The sequence below is a fragment of the Condylura cristata genome, unplaced genomic scaffold (genome assembly GCF_000260355.1).
Source record: "Condylura cristata isolate star-nosed mole 26May11 unplaced genomic scaffold, ConCri1.0 scaffold00045, whole genome shotgun sequence".
In the NCBI taxonomy this organism is placed as follows: domain Eukaryota; kingdom Metazoa; phylum Chordata; class Mammalia; order Eulipotyphla; family Talpidae; genus Condylura; species Condylura cristata.
This window is the reverse complement of record NW_004567146.1, coordinates 3,613,081-3,627,602: the sequence shown is the minus strand read 5'-3', so window position 1 is coordinate 3,627,602 and position 14,522 is coordinate 3,613,081. Positions and strand designations below refer to the sequence as shown.

Here is a 14,522-nt window from a genome sequence, read left to right as displayed (position 1 = left end):
TTTGGCATTGGTTATGATGTATCACATAAGGTAGATTTTGGTTTGAGTGACTTAACATTTTGCTAGAATCTGTCAAGAAAGTAAGGGGATGAGGCAATAAATAAGACTGTTAGAGATCAAATAAACAAAATAGTGACATGTTGGAGAATGAGTGGGGTTAAATGGAGTTCTATGTTTGAGTATTAGAAAATTCCTTTTGGAGAAAGTCAAGTTTAAGCTGATGTCTGAATAACTAGACAGATAAAGCTCTATGAGACATAAAGGAAGGGTATTTCAGGACAAAAGGATAATGGAAAACAAAAGACCATGAAGGAGGAAAGAGATGGTGATTAAAAAATAAGAAGGAGGCCCTCCCTGGTGGCGCAGCGGGTGAAAAGCGGGTGAAAGCACATCACTGAAAAGCTAAAGCCACTTCGGGATGAGTTCGATTCCCACCTGCCCCGGAGGTGACCACATGGTGTGGCAGACTTCTCCTGGCCTGCCCGCTGCTCCCCTCAGCAGTGTACTTCATCGATCTGTCTGTTCTGCTCCCCACTCTGTCTCTGGTGAAGCCTCTCCCCGCCTCTGAGCCTCTGGCCTGTACCCCAGTTCTGTATGCACAAATAAATCTTTAAAAAAAAAAAAAGGAGACCATGGTAATGAGAAAGTGGTAGGCAAATGAAAGAAATGCATAAAGTGCTATCAGACAGGTAGGCAGATGTGGCACTGGAAATGTCATTTAGTCTTTAAGTGTGTAATTACGATGTTTGTAAAAAGAAGACCACTCTAGTTACTGTGTAGAGAATGGATTTGAGGAAGGAATGTATAAAATGAAAAGGAAATTTTGGAAGTTCTGCAGTACCATGTCAGGATGTTTCTGTCAAGTACATCTCTAGAGGTATCAATTATCCTATCGATACAGGTAAATTGTATATGTTTTTGAATGGGATGTAAATTGAAACATAGACAGTTTATTTCCTTGTGTCTGACCTCTTAAATTATTCCTTTATAATTTATCCATGTTTATAACATTATTCCTTTATAATTTATCCATGTTCACTGCTGAGAAGAATCACATTTTAAAAATACCTAACTTTTTTTTCTCAGTTTGGGGAAGAACATGAGTAAAACCAACAAGCGCATTCATATAGATATATTCACATACATATATATGTGTGTGTGTGAATACATATATGTATCCACATACATATGCACACACGTTATACGTGTGTGTGTTTGTGCATACAGAACTGGGGTACAGGCCAGAAGTGTGGGGGCAGTGAGAGGATTCACAGAGACAGAGTGGGGAGCACAACAGGACCACTGACGAAGTACACTGCTGAGAGGAGCAGCATGCGAGATAGGAGAGGTCTGCCACGCCATGTGGATCACCTCCGTGGCAAAGACAGAACTCATGCTGAGGTGGCTTTAGCTTCTTAGTGCTGAGCTTAAACCCGCTGGGCCACCAGGGAGGGCCCCAATATGTATACATTTTTATATGGGCATTTGCTCTCGTTTCTCTTGGGTATATATTATATCTATGAGTCAGATTAGTGGAACAGAAGATAAAAATGTTAACTACTTGAGAAATGATCATACTGTTCCATAGCTGCTATACCATTTCATACTCCGACTATCAGTAAATGAAAGAATTCTTTTATATACTTACCAACAATTTATATTTCTAGTATTCTAAATTAAGCAGTTCCAATTATGTGTAGTGGCACCTCATTATAGTTTTTGATTTACACATCATTGATGAGCAGTGATGGTGAACAAATTTGCAAATGTTTATTAGCTATTTGCTTATTTGCTTCTCTAGTGCCCTTCTAAGACCAAGAGGATTGTTCATTTTATATGTTCTATCCTTTTTAATTTAAGTAGGTATCTTTTGGTCAGAATAATCTTCATAAGATCTTAGGAACCATTTTGGGATTTACTTCATGCTCCCAAATCACATTCATTATTCTTTCTGTGACCGATTTTTTTATGCATTAAATGACTCCGGTTAATATGGGACAAAGTCTGCAAGGTTATTAGAATCATTTCTCTTTTCTTTTTATTTTTTAAAGCTTATTTATTTATGCATACAGAACTGGGGTATAGGCCAGAGTTGCAGGGGTGGTGAGAGGGTTCACCAGAGACAAAGTGGGATCAGAACGGGCAGATCAACAAACTACACTGCTAAGAGGAGCAGCGGGCTAGACAGGGGAGGAGCTGCACATGTAGGTAACCTCCGAGACCGAGGCCGGGGATCAGGATCAAACCAGCACTGAAGTAGCTGCGGCTCACTTGCAGTGCTGCACCCTAACTGGTTATACCACCAGGGAAGGCCCATTTCTCTTTCCATGAAGAGTTCTGCAAGGCACTGTCTTCTCTTTCTGATTATCTTAACAAAAGATCTTGTTGCTTTATCATTGATTCTATATTCAAGATCATTTCTTGTTTAGAGATTATTTTTGAATTGTAGAGACAGTCTTAGTCCTACTGTGTTTTCTCTAAATCTTGAAATTGACAGTTGTTCTCTTTTTGTACTTTATGACAAACAACTCAATCATCTGACAACTGTCAACATTCTGCATAGAAAACTCCACAGCCATATCTTCAAATAAATTTTTACATTTTCCATATTATTTGAGAGATAGTATTACCAGACATTTCACTACCACCTAAGAAAAATTGCTCTTTTCCTCCCTCCAGTTAAATTTCTTCACTGCTCTTCTATCCCCAAATGGAGCTTTATTCCAAATGCAGTGACTTTAGTTTTTGCTCTAACAACACCCAAGTGCTGGTATGTTTTCTATTGTAATTACATATAACTGTATAAAGGCCCCATATGGGTTAAAACAACTGTAATTTTGTTGTTTTTTATTAATCATGACTGTTTTCATCAGCCCTATCCAAGTCTTCTCAATATGGTCATCTAGACAAAACTTTTGTATGACAGCTCCACGTAGATGTTTTTGTCCATCAGCCAGGCTTTAATTGGACCGCTTACTCGATGTTTCAGAACGTTTCCCTTAATATGAGCTTTTATTTAAGTGACATTTTCTCTATATAATTTTTATTGCATTAAAAAAAACACCAAGCTGGATTTCAATTTAAATGAGTTTCTTTGCAATAAAACCAATCACGTCATAAAAATATAATACCCTTTTATAATTTGAAAATTATGAAAATTTTAAAAATTTCCAGGCAAAACAAATTACTACCAACACATTCTTGGATGCTATATAGGTGGGTTTTGTACTGAGAACTTTCTTGATGCTGGTTGTTGTCTAGAAATTCTGTCTGGAGCTGACATGGTGGGTCCTCAGTCTACTCATGGCCGCTTTCATCTCCTGATTCCTCAGAGTATAAATAATAGGGTTCAGTAAGGGTGTGATAACGGAATAAAACACAGAAAGAAATTTATCCACTGAAAGGCCACCGAATGGCCAAGCATAAATGAAGATGCATGGTCCAAAGAAGAGAGTGACCACTGTAATGTGAGCTGACAGTGTAGACAGAGCCTTGGAAAGTCCTCCAGAGGATCGCCGTCTGACAGTCACTAGAATGACAGTGTAGGAAATGAGCAAGAGTATGAAGCAGATGAAAGACAACAGTCCACTGTCAGCAATTACCAGCAACTCCAGAACATAAGTCTCCGTGCAGGCAAGCTTTAGGACGAGAGGAAGGTCACAGAAAATATTGTTCACTACATTGGGGCCACAGAAGGGCAAGGTGATCATAAAGACCATCTGGCTCATTGTATGCACAAAACCAACAGCCCAGGACAGTAGCACGGAGCCCAGGAGCACCCTGCGGTTCATAATGGTGGTGTAGTGCAGAGGTCTGCATATGGCAACGTACCGATCTATGGCCATAACTATGAGAAGAGTCATCTCACTCCCTCCTAAAAAGTGGAGGAAGAACATCTGAGCCATACAGCCCCACAAGGAAATCGTTTTCTTTTCCCTGAGAAAATCTGTGATCATCTTAGGGGTGGTGATTGTAGAAATGGACATATCGAGGAAGGAGAGATTTCCAAGGAGGAAATACATGGGTGTAGAGTGCAGATGGGAGTCAAAGGTTACGGTGACCACAATGAGAAGGTTTCCTGCCATAAGGGCTGTGTAGGCCAACAGAAATATGCAGAAAAAGAAAATTTCAAGTTTCCAGTTGTTGGTGAGTCCTAACAACACAAACTCAGATATTGAGCTATTCATCATCTCCATTTAGTCTATATATAAATTTCCAGAAAGTCTTCAAAATAAAGATAATCTAGAAAAAATGGTCTTTTAAACTGTAGTGCTTTTTTGTGGTGCTTTTGGATATATAGAAAGTAGTATTTGATTCCTATGGAAAAATATAAAATGAACATTTTTGAAGAGTATATTTTAATTTTTCATATGAGCAACATTTACATTACTGCACTTCTTTTCAGCTAGCCAGCACAAATCTTAAGAACTTTTTTGGTAAAAATTTGTTAACAATGTTTCCAGGTATAGATTATGTCCTTATACTCACTGTTTCTTTTTTGACTTAATAAGCCAGTAGTTCAATGGATCAGTTAATGAAAGGGTCATATGGCCTTTAACTGAGTTAGTTCATGCATATAGAAATATAGCCTTGTATACATTTTGCTGTCTATCAATATTTTAATTATATTCCCCTCCTAATTGTAAATATTGATATATGTGAATGTGATTGTGAATGAATTAAATACACATTCAGCAAATTACTTTCAAGATTGTCTCTTTCATTACAAATATACCAACATACCATTATACCTTTGCAACTGATACACCAATGAATTTACTGGTAACTTGAAGCTGTCTCTCATATGACCTTACTGCTTTACTCCGAGTTATAATAAATAGAAAGTTTCTGGACAACAACTCAAATGTTTTCAGTGTCTAAGTAGTGCTCTGTATCTCATAATTTTGGCTCCTGATCAAAATCCTTATTCTGTAGTTAAGAGTTTTGCCTATTTTCTAGAATCTATTGTTGCTGACATCCTTGCTAGATTTTTTCCTTGTACCTAGCATTTTGTATATAGATAATTTCTAAATAATCAAAAACTATCTCTGTATAACTGCCTTTTTCCTTGGATCCTAAATGTTTTTTTGCTGATCCCAAAATGCTTCCCTTTAACCTTTCAAGCTTGCTTATAGACAAACCCCTCTCAAACATGTTCCACATTTACATTCTATATGTTTTTCCCATATAGAGCAGAGACTTTTCTCACTTTTCTACTTTTTAGATTTAATTAACACCTTTTCATCCCACCATTTTTTTTCATTTTTCTATTAAAAACAATACCATTAATGATACACACTAAACACATAGACAGAGCTACAGAATCACACATACATAAACAAACACATATACTCATTATCAGTGTAGGGCACCAGAAAAGAATGTGGAAAATCTATTCTGAGGCATTAGAACAGAACGTGAAAAATCTATTCCGAATTTACCTTTTTACTTAGGAGTTCATGAAATATCCATAAATTATTCTTCCCAATTATCTGAACTATAAAACAACATCAGATTGAATCAAGATTTGAATTCTACATATGGCCTCATCATTTATTAGGAATAGGCATGTACCTGTGCACACACACATACACACTGACACACACACATATATATTCACTGTACCTTTTATTTATCATTTACTAACTACTATATTTAGGATTATCTCACATTCTTGAGTGATAAAGATACTCAAATGAATAAGGACCACAAAGGAAATTTATCATGGAAAACTTGGTATTAATGAGATTGATGCACTACCTACTGTGCTAAGGAGGCAACTCACCTTAGTAATAATGAAAATATTTTTCTGTATTTAATATATAAGGTAAAATTATAAATTATAAAATTTATCTTATTTAATATATAAGATAAAATTCTATGTAAATAATTATTATAGTTACCAGTGATACTGTTTTATGCAGTAATTGAGCTTACGTACTAATGAAATTGTTCTTAAATGTAAGTATTCTTAATGTCAAGATCTAAAAGGAAAAAGTCTTGGCACTCATAAAAGTAATTTCATAGTTTAATTTGGAAAATTGAAGACAGTGTAATCTCTATACCTTTAAAAAATTTAATATACATATATTTATCAAATAAGTACAAATAGATGTATTCAGATCAAATATTAAATATCTTTAATATATAGGTTAAATCAATAACAAAGAGAATTAGAGTAGGGAAAGGAAGATTGTCCTACCATTAGCCATTAATAAACCTTAAATGAAAAATTTAAATTTTGAATAGCATATAGTATGGAAATAATAATGAACTCTAAGAAGGCCTGTGATGGAGGAGCCTAATTCCTTCTGTGTCAGTCAGATTAAAGGTTAAAAATTACCCCACTCTTTTCAACTGTGAAAGCTTGCTTGGGACAAAAACCTATGGGATCCTCAGTATGTGATCAGAAAAAAAAAAATCCCCATTTATTTCAACAGAGGTACTTAAATAGTGTGTGGGGAGATAGGTAACTACCAGTTGTTTTGATAAGAATAGACTGTACAGTTTCTGTTGCTGCTGAGAGTGGTTTAAAAGGATTCATGTTTACGTGTATGTTAAGCCATGTATGGATTAGATACCCACAGGTAACTTTCCTTTCTTATAAAAGTATACTAAATGTGTAAAATACTTGCTGCTAAAATAACCACTATAAATATTTTCTTAATTAAAAAATAAACCTGTACATTTAATAGAAAAAATACTCAATACTTAATTACACAAAGGGCTTTGTTTAAATATGAAATAATTCACTCATGTTTCATGTCAGTAGAAGACAACTGCTAGTTTAAAAAATAGGGACTATTTTTCATGGATCTTAAAATTACTATAAAATAAATATTAGCAGCACCGTTAGAAAATTGTATTGAAGAAAAGATTTATGACTCAACCAATAAAATAAGGATAAGCTTTAGGGGAGATTTTTAAAAATAATTTAATCATTTTTTTCACTTAGCATTCCAAAAATGTTTTCTGTGCTAAAATAAAAACTCTGTGTGGGATAGTGAAAAATACATAGATAAATTAGTTAATATAAAATAAAATAAGACAGCATTTCCTATTTTGGGATTTGAGATTTGTTAGATATTAAAATTATCAGATATTAAACTAAAGAAGAACCCGGTTTTTTCATTATTTTATAATATTCCACTTTATTATGTCTTTTTGTCACATAGGAACTCAACTAGCCCATCTTTATCTTTCATAAATACAAGCTTACACTCTAAAAGTAGCCTCTTATATCAGGAATGTAAGCAGAAGTTATTATCAGTCAGACTGACTTCTCTAACTGAAACTAGATATATTTTTCCAGCTTTTCGTGTTGTTTTTATGATCAGAATAATATAGTTTTAAATCATTTACAAGTTTCTTGTAAACTGTCTCCTCTTTTATTATAGTATAGAATTGGCAGTATTTGTTAGCACCACCATTTAAACCTACCAGTAATAACTGAGGAATGGCCTCTTCAAAGACATACAAACACAATGAGAGTCTGAATATATATTGTTTTGCTTTTCTTACCATGAATATTCATGAGAATCATTTTCAGGCTATGCAAAAATGACAAGAAACAGGCAAGATGTAGACTGGCCACCATTTCCCAAAGAGAATTACTAAGATAAACAAGCTAGAGTTCCCTAGAGTTCAGAGCAAAGACTTAATTCTCATTATTTCAGTAGAATGTGAATTCACCAGGCCCTCCCTGGTGGCGCAGTGGGTTAAAGCTCCGCACTGCAACCTAGTTGCCCCCGCTTCAGTGCCAGTTCAATCCCTAACCCCGGCATGACGACATGGTGCTGCAGACCTCTCCTGTCTAGCTCACTGCTCTCTGAGCAGTGTACTTCATCGGATCTGCCTGTTCTGCTCCCCACTCTGTCTCTGGTGAATCTTCTCATTGTCCCTGCACTTCTGGCCTATACCCCAGTTCTGTATGCATAAATAAATATTTTTTAAAAAGAACAAAGAATGTGAATTCACCAATGTATTAGTACATGAATTTTCTCCAGTAACTTTTTTGAAAAGTACTAGGCTAAGTGTTTTGCCTAGAGGAGGATAACACAGTCACAGAAAATGAATCTGTCATAGATGATGAACTTGAGAAAATTGCAGTTCTATTCAGTAATTTTACAAATGTAGATATTGATAATTTTACAAATTAGTGTATTTATTAAAGTACAATTAAAATAAATAGTGTTCAAACTGAGAGCAGGGTTTATAAGAAAATGTGTTGAATATAGACCATCTCTTAAAATAGAGAATCTCTTTTTACCATGCAAGAGGGGAGAGGAGAATAAGAAAGAAAGAGAAAGAATGAGAGAAACATTTTTTAATTTCCTTATTCATTACTGCTAAAGAATAAATGATTAATTAGTTTCTAATGAGCAGGATTCTGAAGATTTAGGATTTTGCTAGTTCCTTTATTCTTACATAGAATTTCCTGATTACTCAGCAGTATTAAAATATCATTGAGGTGATTGTAATAAAATTTTTTTTTTAAAGATTTATTTATTTATTCATACAGAACTGGGGTACAGGCCAGAGATGCAGAGGGTGAGAGGATTCACCAGAGACAGAGTGGGGAGCAGAACAGGCAGATTGACGAAGTACACTGCTGAGGGGAGCAGCGGGCGGGTCAGGAGAGGTCTGCCACGCCATGTGGTCACCTCCGGGGCAGGCGGGAATCGAACTCATGCGGAAGCGGCTTTAGATTCTCAGTGCTGTGCTTTAACCCGCTGCGCCACCAGGGAGGGCCCATGTAATAAAAATTTTATAGTAAAACAATGTAATTGACCAGGTACAATTTTAAAGCCTAACTGAGTAACAATACATAATATCAGATGAGTTCATTCACTAGCAGAATTTTTCGGTATTCATTGTTTCTTATTTTGAATTTATTTTCTGACTTGATTATCCATTTTTGTACAGCATTTGATGTCTGCTATAGGTGTAATCCCCATAGTTCTCCCACCACCATATCACCCATGATATGGGTACTTACTGCTGTCTCCTTGTTCTTCTTCCCTCCATGGTATCAGGTGTTATCTCATTGCGGTATTTTTAGCGATGAACTTTCTGATAGAAACGTGTTCACTGATTAGACAGTTAATGAACTATTTTGTTGTACACATTTGAGCTCTTAATTTTACATTAATATGTGTACAGTGACTATGAATGCATTTCTTATAAGTTTCTATTTATGTGGGTCCAGGTAGTAACCAAGTAATGAACATTTGTGAGTCCATTAATAGGAAGCATGCTGGCATATCATCTTAAAAATTCAAGTTAAAATACTGCATTTTGTTCCTCAAACATTGCATTGCTGAGAAGAAAATATAATGTTTGGTGGCCCATTTAAGCTCTAGAGTTCTAAATTCCAATTTATGATATTATTTATTGATTGATTGATGGCAAGGCTTTCAGGTGTTTATAGAACTTAGCTTAGGTAAAGTGTTTTAGTAGTTCTAGTATAGAATAAAAGTAGTTCTACCACTTGGACCATATTGCCAGGTAAATTCCATACTACTAAAGCAGTCTGGACTTGGAAGTTTTGGTAAATTCTAATAGAAGATCATAATGTAGCTCCATAGATTTGTATATCATGACCATGCCACATGGAGCAGAGAACTATACAGTGATGGGAATCAGCTGCTGGCATTCTACTATGCTCTGCTAGAAACAATCTGTTATGGAACATAAACTGACAATACAAACAGAGATTTATATCATGAGTTGCCTAATTTCATATCACTACTGATTAAGAGAATCACAAAAGGAGGCACTAAACAACCAATGAGACATAATGCTTCAGTTGGTTGACATAAGCTGACCCCTTCGTTGAAGCAACAATAGTGTCAGAAAGGAAGGTTATTCATAGTCATATTCATAACATCCTACTCACTGGCCCTCCCTGGTGGTGCAGTGGATTAAAGCTCAGCACTGCAAGCTAGCCACAGCTGCTTCAGTGCCAATTCGATCCCCAACCCTGGAGGTGATCCACATGGCACAGCAGACCTCTCCTGTTGCTCCCCTCATTAGTGTACATTGTCAATCTGCCTGTTCTGCTCCCCACTCTGTCTCTGGAAAATCCTCTCACTGCCCCTCCACCTCTGGCCTGTACCCCAGTTCTGTATGCATAAATAAATAAAAACCTTTAAACAAACAAACAAACAAAAAGTATCCTACTCACTAAGGCTGATCTTGCAGTAGTGCAAGTCCCACCCACCAACAAAGAACAACCTTAACCCCAATCTACTACTAGCCCTTGAGGAGAATATCCAGCCATTTGGGTCAAGTTGAAATGTTGAACCATTCTATTTGGATAAGATGAGACAATGACTGATCTTCGCAGGAACTGACATACATACCAGTTCAAGTTATGTTTAATTTCTAATGTTCACAGTCCTTCAAACAGCATCATTCTCTGAGGACATAGACCACAGAATGTTAATCAAAAAATATGTTTCTTATAGTTTAACTTAATTCATAAATTCTGTAGCAGGAAGCTGATGAGCAGAAAGAACATTGGAACAGTGATTTGATAACACAATTAAACTCTTAATTTTGGGATTGTATCCTGTTCTAGGAATGTCATCTTCTCAGGTGTAATATATACTCATAATCATAGCTACTATATGCCATTTGTTCCTAGTCGGTATTATTTATTGATATGGGAACAAGAAAATCATACGTATTTGTGATCTACAAGCATTTAAAGTAGAATTTGTACTTTATTTTCTTACATCTTTAGGTTCTCTATACTAGAAGTTCTGGGACATGGCTTTCACCAGAAAATGTAGTGATACTTCCATTAATTTCAAGCTATAATCACCAGTCCATCACCTTCCATATTTCTTTGTAGAATATTGAAAGCAAGAAGAGGTATCACTAGCTTGTAAATATTAATTTGTCTAATTATTAGGAAAAGAGGAAGCACTGCTATTATGTAACAGTTAAATAGAGCCTAGAAGATAGAAAAATGTGATCCAAAGTGAAATATAGAATTAAATTATTCTGAAAAGCAGAAAAAGTGGGAGAAGTATAAATAAATACAAAGGGCCCTTCCTGGTGGTGCAGCGGGTAAACACAGCCCTAAGAAGCTAAAGCCACTTAAGTACAAGCTCGATCCCCAGCCCAGGACATGACCCGCCCGCTGCTCCCCTTAGCAGTGTTCTTCATCCATCTGCCTGTTCTGCTCCCCACTCTGTCTCTGGTAAATCCTCTCACCACCCCCTGCACCTCTGGCCTGTACCCCAGTTCTGTATACATTATTAAATAAATCTTTAAAAATAAATAAATACAAAGCAGCTGGCAATTAAGGAAATTCAGTCCTAACATATCAATAACCCCATAAAATGCAAATTATTAATTTCACTATTATATTGATTAATACAGATATATTTCACTGATACAGATATAGATATATAGATGTATGAGTAGATCTATCCATCCTCCGTAACAGCAGGGAATTGGTCCTTGTGAGAGTCAAAAGCCACAAATGTTCAAGTCCTTTACTAAAATGGCATATTTACTTGTAACATACATATATCCTCCTGTTGCTTTAAGTCATCTGTAGACTACATATAATATCCAGTGCAATATAAATTCTGTTTCCACAGTTATTGTTTTATATTAACAAAGGAACAATGAAAGAAAAAGCAGTATGTACATGTTTCAGTACAGATGTAACCATTACAGGCCTAAAAATACTATCAGTTTAAATTCATGGTTAGTTGAATCTGTGAATATGACACCCACAATGCCAAAGGCCCACAATGCATATGGCAAGCCCTAAAAAATACCATAATATTTTTAGTGTGCTATTATTTATTGCATAATTACTTATATATGTCAACATATTTGATAATCTATTTGTTTTTGTTCTTTATTCTTCTCTTCACTTTAGTGTAGGGGAATAAATAAGCCCTCCAGGATTATTTTTTTTTTTTACCTAAAGAACTGTTAATATGTAGTTCAAGTTCATAGGCAATAGAATTTATAATTTTTCTTTTTCTGATATATCTTATTTTCACATTCATTTTTAAATATGCTAAGCATGAGCTGTCAATAATCAATAAAAGATATTACATCAAAAGACAGAATTGCTGTAACCTTATGCAGACTTGAAAGTTGTTATTTTGCCTTTCAGCATGTTAATAATATAATTATTATATAATTATCATTCCATTATCCTCTTGCCCCCATATCATTGCTGTTATTGAAAAAGCTGTTAGTCCCTTTCTAATCAATATCTGCTTCTCCACCACAAATTTTTCTGTATTTACTCTCTATCTTTTATTTTTATCTACCTCAGATTGATGTGTTTAGTTGAGTCTTTCATTGATCTCTATTCTGTTTTTGATTCACAAAATTGTTGTCTATGTGAATTGATGCATTTTATCAGGTTGTAAATGTTACTGAAGGTTATCTCTTCAAATATTTCCTATTCTCCTATTTTCCCAGCTAGTTTGGACTTTGAATACACAATCATAAGACATTTTTATTAAATCTTACAAATCTCTAATGGCCTTTCCTGTTTTTTTTTTTCATTCTTTTTCTTATATGCATTTCAATTTAAAATATTTTCTGCTTACTTAACTTTCAGTACATTTTTTTTTTAAGATTTATTTATTTATGCATACAGAACTGGGATACAGGCCAGAGGTACAGGGGCAGTGAGAGGATTCACCAGAGAGAGAGTGGGGAGCAGAACAGGCAGATTGATGAAATAAACTAAGGGGAGCAGCAGGCAAGACAGGAGAGGTCTGCTGTGCCATGTGGGTCACCTCCAAGGCAGGGATTGAACTCTCCCTGAAGTGGCTGCTGCTAGCTTGCAGTGCAGTGCTTTAGCCCTTGCACCACAAGGGAAGGCCCTCAGTACATTATTTTAGATTTCTCCTGTATTTAATTTTATTTGGAATTTATATGGTGAATTTTCTTTGGATTTTTTTTTAATTGTAGAATTTTTATTTAGTTTATGTTGCAATTTTCTTTGGGAATTCTCTATATTTTTACCTATTTATTACACTTTTTCTTCCTTTTTAAAGATACTAATAATTATAAATATAAATTAAATGTATTTACTTTCATATGTTGGCTACTGCCTGCTTATATTTTAGCTATATTTTTCTCTTATATTTTGAAAATACATTTCTATATTTTGCCATTTCTAGTGATTTTCTATTAAATTATATACAGAATCCAAATTATATTACTTTGCCCAAAAGGAGGTTCGCCCATCTAACTCTAGATTAGTATAGTGAATGTTCTTAACTTTGACTCAGCTGTGGGAAAATTTGCCCTCTAGAGGACATTGGGTAAAACATAAACATTCTTTTGGTTGTGACCAAGACATTTTTGGAAAGACCAAGAATGCTGCTAAGCAATCTGTAGTGCATAGAATAACCCCCCAAAACTAAGAGATGCCTGACACCAAATATTAATGATGCCAAAACCAAGCATTATCTCAACAGAGATAGTTTTTATCTCTGTTGGAGATAAATAAATCCAGTGTTAGATTTAAACTGATTTGCAGTCTTCAGCTATCAGTATCTTTCAGTTCATCCATGGTAAAAATTGAACTCTAAAGTTCTCAAGACCTTTGATTAGTTATTTATATTTAAATTCATAAATGATGGAAGTGGACATTGAAGCAAACAGGATGCAAGGCTCCCGTTTTGTGTAGAGATAGTTGGTAGTACTAGAATAGTTGGAGTGTTTTCCTGATTACAGGTCATGTTTCAAGTACTGTGAATCTGGAACCAGCAATTACCAAAAGAGTCCCACATCTCCCAGAATCAAATTGTTGAATCCTTGCGTAGACTGACTTGTTGACAATATTTTTGGATTTATTACTAATTGCAAAGTTAAATGCTACTCTTAACAGCCATTTTTGTAGTCACAAAACATAAAAAAGTCACAAAAAAATAAATGCATTCAGTGCTTTAGACGACCTCCGTTCTCCCCCGTTAAAATAATAAGCAGTGGTTTAGTTGTCTGTAACTGACAACCAAATGCCTGTCATCATTGCATTTATGATGAAAAGATTTTTGAGTAAACATAAATTCTCCAAAATTTTAAACTATTAGTAAAAACAAAAATCCCACAAGACTTTAAAATGTAAAGTTTTATGGTTCTATGCAGTTTCCCACCGAATATAATAGCTTTTTTTCTTCCCTCTACCTTGTTAGAAAAAAAATTTTAAGTGTCCTTAAAATATCAAAAGCATAATACTTTCTATTTAATGATATTTGAGTAAGCATAGCCCTTTATTTGGAATCCTACTTCCACTAAGTTCTCCAAAGACATTCTCATTAACTTTGCTGCAGCTATTCTGTTCTCTTTTATCACCTTCAAATGTACCAAGCTCCTAAGATACATATGTCCTTGTATAGTATCCTCTCTGCTTGAATTTTCTGTCCTCAGGTAACTGCATGGTTGATTGATTTATGTAATCTGGGTAAATCCACTTCTCCAGTCAAGCTCTACCATATATATATATATATATATATATAACTGCAATGTAT

At 35.0% G+C, this 14,522-nt stretch overlaps 1 protein-coding gene across 1 annotated transcript; it reads right to left on the bottom strand.

The window, feature by feature from the left end:
* Nucleotides 1-3,257: 3,257 nt before the first annotated feature.
* Nucleotides 3,258-4,196, bottom strand: LOC101637736 (olfactory receptor 4L1-like). The gene has a single exon (XM_004694707.1). It carries the CDS (start codon nucleotides 4,194-4,196, stop codon nucleotides 3,258-3,260), a length of 939 nt encoding a protein of 312 aa, XP_004694764.1.
* Between the last annotated feature and the right edge of the window lie 10,326 nt (nucleotides 4,197-14,522).